The sequence below is a fragment of the Acinonyx jubatus genome, chromosome D2 (genome assembly GCF_027475565.1).
Source record: "Acinonyx jubatus isolate Ajub_Pintada_27869175 chromosome D2, VMU_Ajub_asm_v1.0, whole genome shotgun sequence".
NCBI lineage: Eukaryota > Metazoa > Chordata > Mammalia > Carnivora > Felidae > Acinonyx > Acinonyx jubatus.
The window spans coordinates 3,280,510-3,294,824 of NC_069393.1; the positions used below are offsets into that span (position 1 = coordinate 3,280,510).

Below are 14,315 nucleotides of genomic sequence, written 5' to 3' on the forward strand. Positions count from 1 at the left end.
GGGTGCCTGTGCCCTCCCACAGGACAGGCACGGCACAGCACGCAGAGATCCGGCCTGAGGCCCGGGTTCAAATCCCAGCACTAGCCTCGTGTGATGCGGGGAAGTAAAGCTTTGTCGCCCACATGCCCAGACCTCCTCCTCACGATGCTCCTGACTCTGCCCTTCTTTTACTGAGAGGCCGTGCCTTCAAACCTGTGTGTTCAAATGCACAAACTCTGTGGGGGCTCGGGAGAGCAAAATGTCCAAATGGGCACCTGTCATCCCTCCCTGACTCTTGCAGAGAGCCCTCAAACAGTGCTTTCACACAGAACTCAGAAGGCTCCGGATGAATTTGTGTGAGGCGCTCAGGAGACGTATTAATAGGCAGAAGTACCAACGTTATCGTTAGAAATCTGCATTTATGGGGGCGCCTGGCTGGCTCAGTCCGTAAAGCAGGTGACTCTTGATCTTAGGGTCATGAGTTCAAACCCCACGCCGGGTACGGAGCCTACTTAAAAAAAAAAGAAAAAGGAAAGAGAAATCTGCATCTGTAGTCACAAAGTGTGGCTATCACTACTGAATTCCTTTCTAAATACCTCATTTGCAATTATTGACATGATGAGTTTTAGTGTGTGTGTGTTTTTTTTTTTTAACAAAAAGACTCTATGTTCAATTTCAGCCCTAAAATGACTTTTAGTTTAGAGAGCAGCAGCAGGCTCTCCATATTTAAAAAGCGGGATCATTTTTTTTGGGGAAAAAAGTGGTGTCAGTTCATCAACCAAGCTGAAGACATAAAAGAGCTCTGTGAAAATCAGGGCAGCCCCCCGGTGCGCCCTCCACACGTGACGATGCTGCAGACACAACGGCCTCACAGTTTAGTGCATGGGAGTTTCTTTTTTCTTAAGACTGTCCTTTTATTTTTTTATTTTTAAAAAATGCTTATTTATTTTGAGAGAGAGAGAGAGAGAGAGAGAGAGTGAGAGAGAGGGCATTCGAGTGAGATGAGTGGGGGAGGGGCAGAGAGCGAGGGAGAGAGACTCCCAAGCAGGCTCTGTGCGGTCAACCTAGAGCCTGATGTGGGGTTCGATCTCCCAAACTGTGAGATCATGACCCGAGCTGAAATCCAGAGTCGGATGCTCAACTGACTAAGCCGCCCAGGCTCCCCATGGCTGTCTTTTTAAAAATAAGGAAACGGGCGTGCCTGGGCGGCTTAGTTGGTTCAGCGTCTGACTTCGGCTCAGGTCATGATCTTGCAGGTGTGGGTTCGAGCCCCGCGTCGGGCTCTGAGCGGACAGCTCGGAGCCAGGAGCCTGCTTCAGATTCTGTGTCTCCCTCTCTCTCTGCCCCTCTCCCACTCATGCTCTGTCTCTCTTTCTCTCTCTCAAAAATAAATAAAAAAACATTCAAAAAAATTTTAAAAAATAAAATAAAAAATAAGCAAACACGAAAATAGCTCTGACCATCCTTGTTTTGCGTTCTTGACATGTGATTTCTTTAACTTGTCTCTTCAGAGAGACAGCAGAGCATCCACAGGTGTTATAAAACGGATTATCGGCATCTTTTTTCTCTTTTTCAAGAGGCACCTCACGTCCCTCCCTACCTGACCCCACAAAACCAAACAACTGGAAGGGAAATCAAATCATGTTAAAATTGGGTAGAATACTTTCTCTTTGATGGCATCACACAACCAGTTTAAGAAACACTCAGGGACAGTGGGGGGGATTCAAATCGCCCTTGAACTTGTTTATTTACAGACTCTATCCTCACACCGTCAACAGCCCATGACCGTGACTTTTCTATTGCAGGCAGTTTTCTGGACAGAAGAATACAAAACAGGGATTTCTCTCACTTTTTAAACATGAAACTCAAGGAAAGAGAAGACTTTGAAAGAGAAACATAAATGCCAACATTTAAGAAGATGTACAAGGATGTTTCTAGGTTATTCCTTCTTAGAAAATATATTTCTGTCGAGGGGAACAATGCATCCGCTTAGTCTGTCCCCAAAAGGTGTGTAAGGTTGGGTAGAGAAGAGCCACTGGCCACCTTACCCCTGACACTCGGTCACTTCGGGTTCCTCGGGGGGCGGGCTGCCCTCCGATTTCTTCCAGCCGATGACATACTTGCTCACTGCCCCTTGCCTGTGGTAGGGCTTGGACGCGGACCCGGGGACCTGTTGGGCGCTGCTGTGGGACACGATGTAGACTTTGGACGTATCCAGAGACCCGCTATTTTTGGAACAGTGAGCAGAAGGGCTTCCTGAATGGTGTGAACCGCTGAGGAGAAGAGCAGACAAATGCTGTGATACAACCAGATTTCATCGGTGCCAGCACGCTGCCGGACTCAGCCCCCCCACCCCCTCGCCTCGCTGTGCTTCCCCCCGGCAGCAAAATTGGGCCAAGCAGGCAGACGGGGCGGTCCTTCCACCGTGGGCCTGGTTGGGAGTGCCTGATTTTCCCAGCGCCGACGATGCTCACGTGCACACGGTACGCCTGTGGCTGGAAGGATGTTAAAAACAATCAGAGGAAAATCAGATATAAACATAAGCAACATACTTAAAACCGATGCGCCGAAAGAGAGGAAACCCAAAAGAACGCGCTCCACGTCAAGTGCTGCCGGGAAGGTGCCGACCCAAACCATGACAAGTATGCGGCACGGGCCCCACGCTGGCAGGAACGGGGGCGGCTGGTAAGGAGTGCCCGCCCACCGCCCGCAGGCGTGAGAAGTGAGGCAGACGGTTTGGAAACCAGTCTGGGCACGACCCGTAAAGGTGTGCACCTGTGTGGCGCACGACCCAGCAATTCCGCTCCTGAGCGTGCGCCCTGGATAAACCCCTGCACGTGTGCAACAGGTACCCATGGCGATAGGCGGACTGATCGTAACAGGTCCCCGATTCCCCCCACCTGGATCATCAGTGGCGAAACGGACGGCCAGTCGATGAACAAGAATGGATAAAGGGAAGACTCTGTGAACAAATGAACCGAGGTTGCCAACACCTTGGGTGAACCTCACAGACTTCACGTAGAAAAAGCAGCAAGCCACAAAGAATATGTCGCACGGTTCCATGGTTTTTTTTTTAATTTTTTTTAACGTTTATTTATTTTTGAGACAGAGAGAGACAGAGCATGAACGGGGGAGGGCCAGAGAGACGGAGACACAGAATCGGAAACAGGCTCCAGGCTCTGAGCCATCAGCCCAGAGCCTGACGCGGGGCTCGAACTCACGGACCGCGAGATCGTGACCTGAGCCGAAGTCGGATGCCTAACCGACTGGGCCACCCAGGCGCCCCCGGTTCTATGTTTAAATAAAGTTTACAAACAGGCAAAACGGGACAAGGTTGCTCAGGAACGCAGGTATTCAGTTCAGAAAACAGTGAGGAGAGGCGAGGGGAGGGGGACAAGGAAAGCCGGCTAGAGACTCCCTCCAGGGAGAAGAGAAGGGCATGGGAGTGGGTTCTGACACCGCAAGGCCAACTCCGCATCTGGTGGTCGTATGCGCGTTTGCTGCGCGATCACGTGACCCAACAACAAACTACTACTGACATGATGGAATCCCTAAATCGCAACAAAAATTGTTTGAAGTCAGCAGTTGAGCTACTAAGGCCAGAGGGATTCCCCACTGACAGTATAACCCGCCCACAGAAATAGAAAAGCCTACAGATCTTTTTTAATTCAGGAAGAACTGACAACAGAAAGTTTCGTGACAAATGACAAACTGCAGTGAGAGTGCCAGAATTCAGAAAGCAAGGAGGGCTTCACTTCAGGAAAGTTGACACGCCAGGGCCCTCTGAGGACCCCGGGGCCGGACTGGCTGTGTCTTCATGCTAACTCCCCGGTGAGACCCGGGAAGGCTTTCTGAACCTCAGTTTTCTCATCTGTGAAAGGGGCTGTAACAGGGCCTCCCCTCAAAGGACTGCTCCAAAGACTATGTTAATATTAGCGAAGCACTTACAACAATATATGCCACAGAGCAGGCATTACAGGAAGGTCAATTTTTGTTAGTGATGCACGCAAACGAGTTTTCCATAAGTAGGAGTACTTGCTATTCAAAGAGTTTACCGTAGGGCTCCCTGGGTGGCAGGCTTTCTGGTAGGATGAAATAGTAACCTTATTCCGAAACCCGATGAGCGCTACCGTTCTGAAAACCCTGTGTATAGAGTTAAGTATCCTACAAGGTAGGAAGTAAAAGAAAAAAATCAAAATGAGGAATGGTTATTAAAATGGGCTTTTTATAAATGTTCAGAAGGAAAGAGGGTAACAAAATAAACCAACTCACTTTGGAGGGTTTACATGTTGGAGGCACTGTGGTATATGAAAAATTAAAAAACAAACAAAACAGGGCCGCCTGGGTGGCTCAGTCAGTTAAGCGTCTGACTTCGGCTCAGGTCATGATCTCGTGGGTCACGAGTTCGAGCCCCGCGTCAGGCTCTGTGCCGACAGCTCAGAGCCTGGAGCCTGCTTCAGATTCTGTGTCCCCCTCTCTCTGTCTGCCCCCCCGCCCCGCGCTTGCACTCTCTCTCTCTCAAAAATAAACGAACATTAAAAAAAAACAAATAAAACACCTCATTTACTACTATGAAGTAACTCAGCTACGGGTGGTGGGTCTGGTGTTCCTGAGTGTGGCTCAAAACTCCTTCCATCTGGGCTCTAAATCGTGGACTCTGGGGGAAGATGTGTCACTGCCTTCCCATGTCCCGAGCCACCCAAGGAAGAAGCAAGGAGCACTGAGACAGGGAGCTTTGAACTCTTTCCATTTACCGGGTATACACCCGGGGATACACTCCCAACATATGGGGTCTGTAGATGGAGGCCTGGAGATTTCCACCTAAGCTGCGAATTTTGAAAAACTTCAGATTGACAGATAAGGTATACAAATAGTAGAAACACATCCCTATATCCTTCACCTACATTCACTGTTACTATCTTGCTACATATATCCCTCTCTGAACCATTTGAGAATTGGTGGCAAACTCTCTATCATACTCCTATATTTTAGAAAATTTTGTTAATGTTTATTTTTGAAGGAGAGAGAGACAGAGTGTAAGTGGAGGAGGGGCAGAGAGAGAGAGAGAGAGAAAGAAAGAATCCGAAGCAGGCTCTAGGCTGTGAGCCGTCAGCATAGAGACCAACGTGGGGCTCGAACTCACAACCCGTGAGATCATGACCTGAGCTGAAGTCAGACGCTTAACTGACTGAGCCACCCAGGCACCCCACCAATATAAAATATTTAAACATTAAACTCTAAGAGCAAATTCACCAAATCGATTTGATGAGCAACATGGCAAAAATCTATGCTTAGCAGCAGTGACATCATTATCAAAGTTTTCTCTGAAATGGGTAAATATTCTAGAATGTTGGCAGTAAGCTTTTCATGAATCCTTGCCTTCTAAAGTTCTTATTTTAGAGTTTCACCCGCCAGATTCCCATCACTGCTACTAAGAGAAGGGTATGAATAATGATATACAAGGGATGCTATGAGCCATTCTGCAGGAGAATCCAGAACATGAAATTATTATTATTTTTTTGCAGTTGACTTATTTCACTTTGCAGAACCTTGGTTAGGCTGATACAAATCCTGTTTTGTGTTCTGAGCTCTTACCTAAGCGCCTTCCCCTGGCAGAAAAAAAAACGGGTTTGCTGAACTAAAGGTCTGAGCAGCAGAGAAAGCAGGCTGCAAACCCCTGGGGTCCCATCTTGGGTGACCTCTGCACACCCCTCCCCCCGCCTGTTTTTGCCCTGTGCCACGGAAGCTTGTCTTAAAGAGTTTGAAGTCCTCTGTCTCCCTCCGCACAGTCCTGCAATCTTACCATACACACAACTCTGTGCTTCTTTCCTCCCGGACGTCTGCTGGGAAGTTAAGTGTGTGAGCGCTGGCGGGGGGAGGGTGTGGCAGTCGTGCAAAAAAGCAGAACTAGAGTATTAAGTGTGTGCCACCCACTGATCGGGCCTCCTGAAACTGGGAACTGGGAGCAGCTGATCCTAGGTGCACCCTACTCCTCTAGCAGAAATCCCCAGTGGGTTTATGAACTCAGTCGGTAAGGGGTTACCCAGCCCTCCTCGTCTCCCACGTATTCCAAGGCCTACCCCGTGCAAAGCAGTGTAGCGGGTGCTGTGGATACCAAGTGAACGAGGCAGGCCAAGTGCCTTCTGGCCTCCAAACAGGACACTCCAGTGAGGGGAGGCAGAGCTAAGTTCTTATGCGGGGGGATGCATAATAGGCCCAAACCATTTCAGCTCTGGGTGAGGGCTAAAAAGAAAGTAAAACACGGGATGGGGTACAGAGGGCATGGGGGCCAGGCTGTGATCTTCGCCAGGTGCTCAGCCCTGGTGTCAGCCCCTGCCCAGGTTTATTCTGCTCTTTCTCCTACGTGGGCTGATCCCAGTTGTAGCCCAGACCGCCGGGCACTGGGCCTCAGCTCCCAGCCCAAAGAGAACCAGAGGAGAAAGTGGGGGCTGGTGATTTCATCACCACAGACACACAGGCCCTTTCGGGTTTGCAGAATCGGACAGAGGCCTTACTGAGCAAAATTCCTTTTCCTTCCGCCCTCAGAGACATTAAATCTCATTTTAAATATTTTAAATGTGAAATATCAGGGCGCCTGGGTGACTCCCGTCAGTTAAGCGCCCCACTGGCTCAGGTCAGGACCTCACAGTTCTGAGTTCGAGCCCCGCGTCGGGCTCTGTGCTGATGGCTCAGAGCCTGCAGCCTGTTTTGGATTCTGTGTCCCCCTCTCTCTCTCGCTCTCTCAAAAATAAATAAACATTAAAATAAATAAGGAAGTGTAAAATATTGATATATTTAATAAAGAATTCAAAAACAAAATATATATTTCACATATACATAAAATAACATTTAAAATTTTTAAATATTTTGAATATTTTAAAAACGTCAAGATATTTTAAATCTGATTTTCTCTAGTTCTTCTGCACAGGTCAGAGGACAGACAGGAGGAAGTATTCAAAAGATTCAATTTGCTGACTTAATTTCCTACTGAGCAAAAGCCTACAGTGTAAGTTGAAACGTGGCCTCAGAGTCACCGTCAGCGAACGACCGCGAGAAAAAACCCAGCCAGGTGGGAACGGCTCCTAGTCCCTCAACATATATCATTTCCACAACAGCTGTGGACGCACTCAGTTTAAAGAGGTAGAAAAAAAGGCAAATCCATCAGAAATTCAATCTTGCACTCTCATATACTTTCTAATAGCCTAACCCCCTAAATTAACGAATGGTTCAGGTAGTCAACAAAATCTCCTTCAAATCCTATAAATATCCCTACCTCTATTTACAAATGAAGGTGCTCTGAGAAGCAGGTTCCACAGAAATTTTCCTTAATAGTACGACACAGTTCCATCTGCGATGCCAATTACATTTGTCTAACAAGGTATCGCGAAGTCAGCCGTGTCACAAGTCTCGTCAACTCTGAACGAGACATTAGACGCGGGTGGAATCCCGAGATGATTTCTGTAAGTATGGCCGATTTTCAACTGTCCCTGAAATTAGGATAGGAATAATGCAGGTAACCGAAGTCACTGCTAATACTCCTATATTATTTATTTATTCCTAAACATATTTTAAGTCAAGTTAGTAAGAGAACTGGTAAACAGTGGTAAGAATGTCTATCTTGAAAACAATCTCCGCATCCTACACTCCATCTGCCTCCGTAGAAGAAGACGGAGTATGGGGTGGATGGACAGTTAGGACTCCCCTGCCTGGCATCCGCTCCCCCTTCTACTGGTGTAACAATACCCCGATTTCTTCCGGGGAAGCAGCTGTCTTCACCACCCCTCAGCCGCCTCCTGCCTCAGACATGGTGCCCCCTACCATGGTGGTGAAAGCCAAGGGAGTGTGAGGAGATATTTGGGGGTGGGGGTGGGGGGGGAAGAGTTTCTGCTGAAACTAGACAAGAACCACACTTTCTTCCTGTGGACAAAAGAGCGTGAGCTTGGGGGGCCTACAGGCAACACGGCCAAATTCAGCCAAGAGGATCCCCCCACCATGATTTTGGGGCCTATCACGTCAAGCCTAATGATGGGGGCAGTCCAGTCTTGGGTGGTTATCAAGCGAGCTGCAGCAGCACCTTGACGTTTCTGGACTTTTCTGTTACATGAGCCACAATACTGCCTTTGTTGTGTGAACTGATTAGTGGGGGGGGGTCTTCTTTGACTTGTAACATAAACGCCCTCGAGTGACACACGCGGTAAGTAAGACACCGAGGAAGGTGTTAGCCACAGGACAATAAACGCGGGACCGCAGCAGTGAGTATGTGCGCACACGCGCAAGTTTGACGTAAAGAATTTTCCACGACTTCCGGGGGAGACAGCCGAGATGCTCTGCATGCTGGCACTGAGAACGTGACCACGGCTACTCCTGTTTGTGCCCACTGACTGCGTGTGGGGCTGTCCAACGTGGCTCCCAGCTGAGACTCCGTGAGGTCCCCATCCCCTGGCGGTGGCTGTGTGACAAAGGGAGAAGGTCTGGCGGGAGACTGGGGGGAGGGGGAGGGCAGCAGTGGCCTTGAGAAAGGCTCTGGGGGAAAGTCCCACAGTAGTTGGGAGCCGGGTTAGGAAGCCTCGCAGGCAAGAGGGAGATCAGGGTAGCCGGTGTGGTTAAAGTCTGTCCACAGCCACCTCTGAACAAATGGATTTCTTCATCTAGACTCTGAAGGCAGAAATCACAGACTGGATGGGTTTTTGAAATGTTGTACAGACATACGTCTCTCACACACACACACGCGCGCGCGCACACACACACACATACACACACACAGGAGTTTAAAACCACTCGTAACTGTGTGTTAAACATCTACACCTCAGAATAGCATCCTGTTAAATGCAGCTAGTCTTTGTTTTAAAAAACCGAACCAATCATCTGAACGAACTTTCGGACCTCGGGTCCCCCCTTTCGGTAAAGGGGACTCCGGGACACAGCTCAGCGGGCACAGCCTCCATCTAAGGGAGCTGCGCACAGCCCCCCTAATTACCGTGCGCTGCAGCCTGAGGGCCGCCTCGCTTGCCACCACTTCTAAAAACTTAGGAACAAGCCGAACTGGGAGAGAGGTCAGTGCCTACAGGAGCGAGCAACTGCGCTGTGCAGCTTTTTCTCTCCGATTTAAAGAGAAGGGTAGCGACACCCCACGCGAGTGACTTCCCGGGGTGCGCATTTCACGGTGGGACCTAAGACATGAGCCCTTCCTCTGAAGTCACCGGGCACGCAGGGGGCCGGCCCACGCCCTTCCCATCCGGGCCCCTCCCCGCCCCCAGCAGGACCCGACGGGCCCCCGCCGGTGCCGGGCCAGTGGTGCAGGGGCACTGACCTGGAGTGAGACGAGATCTCGCTGAGGTCGCCCACGCTGCCGTCGGCCGCGCTGCCGGCCGAGATGGGCGGCGCGTAGCCGTGCACCGCGTACATCTTCGCCGCCTCGCCGTCAGGCCCCGGGAGGTCGGCCGGGTCGCCCCACTGCTCGGCGCGGCTGTGGATCACGGCCCTGCCGCCCGCCAGGTGCACGGGGCCCAGGACCGCGGCGGGCATGCAGGGGGCCGTGTCGATGCCACTGTCCGTGGAGGCCCCTTTGATGTAGGTGAGCCCCAGCAGCTCCGGGTCCATCAGGTCCCCGGACCCAAAGTGCTTGTCGTCGCTGTTGCTGGACGTGTTGCTGGACAGCGTGTTGCTGCTGGAGTGACTGGAGCAACTTTTGTCTCCAATCTGGAGAAGAGAGAGAAACGGAGGGGTGTCAAACAGACCCCAGGCTCTGCTTCCTTGTGAAACTTCTTCTCGCCCAGACTCACAGAGCTACAGGCCAGAGGATCCCCCCCAAACCCTTTTGACGCGCCCCACAACGTGAGACGATGAATGACAGAACTCACTTTTACGGGTTTTTGTTTTTGTTTTTTTAGAATTCACTTTTATTTTTTATTTTTTTTTAAATCTTTATTATTTATTTTTGAGAGAGAGAGAGAGAGTCTGAGCAGGGGAGGAGCAGAGAGAAAGGGAGACACAGAATCGGAAGCAGGCTCCAGGCTGGTAGCACCGAGCCCGACGTGGAGCTTGAACCCACGAACCGTGAGATCGTGACCCGAGCCGAAGTCGGGTGCTTAACCGACTGAACCACCCAGGCACCCCTAGAATTCACTTTTAAAAACTCTCCTGGTTTTATGCACAAGTCCCAGACTCCTAATCCGGCTCATAACTCATCTTAAGTTACATGGGAATCTCCTCAAGCCTTTGTTCGATTCTTCGTGCGTGAAGCATGAAAGTGTTGCCGCGGTGTCACCAACCGGAAAATAATCAACAAACGTTACACAAACCGGGGAGGCGCGTGGAAAATTAGCACAGAGAGGGAGCAGTCTTTCATCAAGAAAGCTCTCCTGTGACAAATTGCAGTGCCAGCCCTGGGTTCGGGCACAAGACCCGGGTTTGAATCACAGCGGTGGGATGGTGTCCGGTCACTTAGCCCCTCCCTGTGCTCACAATACTGAGCTCCGATGATTAATGCGCGGGCCCAGTGAGATAATGCACGGCCGCACGCTGCCACCGCGAAGCGCAATCTAATACAAGTGACTTCTCTGAGAGAGCCGGAGTCACCGTATGCCCCCGGTGCTAATGAGAAGGGACTCTCCTCGCAGTCTCTGGAAGACACAAAGCAAAGGGAGCATCTGACTCAGGGAATCATACCGACTGGCTTCTCTTCAGAGCCTGGGAAAACGGACAAGGCCTGAAGCAGAAGCCAAGGGCTGGCATCATGAGGCCAACTCATGCCCTGATCTACCTTAAAGTGGTTTGGCCTTTTCTCCTTCCTGCCGTCCGTCAGATCCTTAAGCACACCCCTCTGACCTTTTTTAGCACACACTGCCGTTCTCACGTCTACTCCTACCCCTGCCTTCCTAAAGGGGTCTTAGACCACCGTCAGAGATTTGTCAAGGTGGAATTCAATGGCTACTGTGAGGCTGGTTCAAGACAAGGCCCTGACATCGCTAAGGGAAGGACGGTCCCATGGGTTCCCCGGGCACTCGGCTGTAGAGCTCGCCAGTGACTCCTGAACAAAGAGGGAAAAAGTAGCTCAGGTCAGGAAGTGATAAAATTTCTTCACCTGTGAGATCTCAAAACTAAGCTAGTTTCAAATGTTGGCTTTTTTTGGCCAACGGCCAACAGGTCACGTTTTTGCATGTGACAGGAAGTGCTGCCTCACTGAGCTACGGCCGCCTGTACGGAACGGCATGTGCTAATGCATGGAACGCCATGTGCCAATGCCCGGGAGCCCATGCCGGGCGCTCTGGAGCACTACCCGTCAGTCCTCTCTGCTGACCGCTAGTCAGCGGCCACGAGTAGTACTGTGAATCATTACGCGGCCAGCTATGGGCAGGGTATGCTGCTTTGCACTTTCTGGCACCGCCCACAAGGGCGTAAACCGTTGACCATAAAAACAGGACTGTGGTTTAGTAACCGCGATGCCGGATGTCACGGATCGAAAGGCTGGAGGACATAGTCTTGGCTTTGCCAGTAATTTCCCGTGTGGCCTTTCTCTGAGGTGCTTTAGAAATCAACGAGGGAAAAAAAAAATGTAACTTATGTATAGATTTGTTTTCACCTCGCCTCCAAGAGACCTGGGAGGTAGACGACCTGCCACCGAGTCCCTGGATTCTCACGCGACGTGTGCGGAGATGCATGAGGCCGGCCACGTGAGAGGGGCGTTTACGGACGAAGGACTTACGTGGGAAAGCTTGTTGGGGGAGTCTTTGCAACTTGAATCTTTCTGCAGGGCTCTTTCCTTATAGGAGCTCAGGACTTTGGAGGGTGGGCCATGCCATTTGGTTTCTGTCGCATAAAAAGAGAAGAGGAGAATATCTGGTTTTTAGTGTTAACGAGACAGCAAAGCAACACAGAAGCCGAACAAAATGGTGTGGAGACAACGAGCGGGACTGTGGTTCTAGACCCTTCTGGTCTCCCCAATGGATGCACCCCCAGGGTGGGCGGGACCACCACCAGAAGGTCAATGTTCCGTTGCCACAGGCACCACAAGCACAACCACCCAGGACGAGGTGCCCTGTGGTGTCGGAAGACCCCACCGACCACACGGGCTTGCTCCCACGACAGTGCTCACCAAGTGGGCTGAGCCAACGGACGAACGAACGAGTAAACAAGCAACAGGAGGAAGGAGGGAAGGGGGTTGAAGAGCACGGAGGAAGGCCAGTTTACCAGCCGGGTTTCTCATTACCCAGATGCCTGCTTCCTTCCAGCACCTCCTCCCGCTCCCTGGCTCCTTCACACTCCAAAGGGCCCGCGCCCTGGTGCTCGAGCAGCAGGGGAGACTGGCACCTGCAAAGACCACAGAGCTGAGTGGCCGGCCGGCCGGCCAGGCATCCGCGGACACATCCCTTGGGGGTGCTGCTCCGGAATGGGGGCGCGGGGGGGAGCCCTCAGCAGAAGTCGTGTGCCGGCCCGGCCCTGCCAGGTGTGCTTCAAGCAGCTGTAATCGGGGACCCTACGGTGTCACTGCTGGCTCAACAGAGGTGCCTGGATGACAGCCATTTACAGACACGAAAGGGCTGCCCATGCCAGGAGGTGGGAGGGCTGTCCAGGGTCAGAAAACCTGTCCCCAGTAAGCCAAGGAGGAGCTCACTGCTTCTGTTTCGTTTTCTTCCGCTTTCCTTCCTGCTGAGAATATATGGAACCGATACTTCTTTATATTAATGATTTTAGGGACAAGAAAGTAAGACTGTTTTGCTATAGACTACATCTCGGTGGACTCCGTGGTATGAAAACCCCAAAGAGGGCAACGTAATTCTACAAAAGAAATAAAGGACAGGAAACTTCTTCCTGTTACAAAATGATTCTTACTTACAGAATCTGGTTACAAACATCGACTGCTAAGCCTAAACCAAAGGGATCCAGGGAGAGACATTTCCCTCCGCTTCTGTGAGAGCAGTAACGAAGTTGCTGTTCCCCCAGCAAGACCCTTCTCTGCCCTGGAGGTTCTCTCCTCTCCAGACTCAACTGCAAAACAGTACGTGGCATGGGGCGCCTGGGTGGCTCAGTCGGTCGAGCGCCTGACGTCGGCTCAGGTCGTGATCTCACGGCTCGTGGGTTCGAGACCCGTGTCAGGCTCTGTGCTGACAGCTCAGAGCCTGGAGCCTGCTTCGGATTCTGTGCCTCCCTCTCTCTCTGCCCCTAACCCACTTGCATTCTGTCTCTCTCTCTCTCTTAAAAATAAATAAACATTAAAAAAATAAAATAAATAAAACAAACAAACAAAAAAAACCAGTACGTGCAAAAAGATGCTGCCAGGAACACCACCCTCACCCTTTTCGTCCCTGACTTTGCTGGATGTTTCTCCTGGGTTTCTGTATCTGTCAGTTCAGCAGACCTCGGGCATCCTTGGGCTCGACCTGACCTGCTGGCTCTTGGACACCACACACACACACACACACACACACACACACACACACACACGCTACCGGGGATGGTCCTCAGCTGCGTGTGTGAGCAACCCCCCCCCCCCCCCCACCGCCAACCGCTGTTCTCAAACAGGAGGCAGGAAAAGACGGCCAAGCGCTCTGCCTGCCTTCTCTGATGTCGGGCTGCGCTTCAGAGAAAAAGCACTTCCAAGAGAGGCTGTGAATTTGCTCCTCGTCAGCAACTTAAGTGAGGGGAAAACTCCCGAGGGCTACTGCCTAGAGAGTCCCCTAACCCTTCATTTTCAAAAAGACTTTCCTTATTAAGACGAAAAAACACACAGGCTCAGAATATGGACAAATGAGCTCGGCGTACATAGACATGACGAGCTGCTTGGCCTGGACGAGTGACTTATGACAAGCCTGCCTGGCTTTTTTATACCCCCCCAAGTGGCCCCATGTACAGCAGGCACTCAGTACACGCTTCAGTGAGTTACTGACCAGGTCCCGCCCAGGGGCCAGCAAGGAGGTAAGACTGAGCAGTACCCGTCATATGCCGCCTGCGGTCTCCAGGGTCCGCTGCCACCAGGCCCGGGGTCGCTGGAGGAGGACTGGTTGCTGGGCGAACTTCTGGAACAGTAACTAGAATTATTAACGGGGCACCGAGGGGCCTGCACAGCGGCCAACGTGGCAACCGGGCCCAGTCTGTTTTACAAATAAACTCATCTTATAATGACAGAGAAAAGGAAGAAATTTGCATTGCAGCATGAAACAGAATAAAGCACGGGCAAATACACCAGGAATGGGGGGGGGGGGCAGAGACATTAGGTGGCCATTTATCACAGGAAGGAGATGTGGCAGGAACAAGCCTTCACCATCTGAAGACTTAAAGTGCAGAGAATGATTCTGGTGAAATATGGAAGGACAGCACACAAACCCCCAAGAATACAG

At 51.1% G+C, this 14,315-nt stretch overlaps 1 protein-coding gene across 9 annotated transcripts in view; it reads right to left on the reverse strand.

Moving 5' to 3' along the window:
• SIPA1L2 (signal induced proliferation associated 1 like 2) overlaps positions 1–14,315 on the reverse strand; it is a 222,990-nt gene that overhangs the window by 27,512 nt on the left and 181,163 nt on the right. For 8 of the 9 annotated variants that reach the window (XM_053207443.1, XM_053207442.1, XM_053207441.1 and 5 more), the window contains exons 12-16: positions 13,911–13,994; positions 12,188–12,288; positions 11,684–11,787; positions 9,290–9,678; positions 2,028–2,252 (exon numbers count right to left, since the gene is read on the reverse strand). In XM_053207443.1, the coding sequence (XP_053063418.1) occupies positions 2,028–2,252; positions 9,290–9,678; positions 11,684–11,787; positions 12,188–12,288; positions 13,911–13,994 (903 nt within the window). The remainder of the gene's footprint in view (positions 1–2,027; positions 2,253–9,289; positions 9,679–11,683; positions 11,788–12,187; positions 12,289–13,910; positions 13,995–14,315) is intronic. The other variant, XM_053207440.1, reaches the window with a different exon arrangement.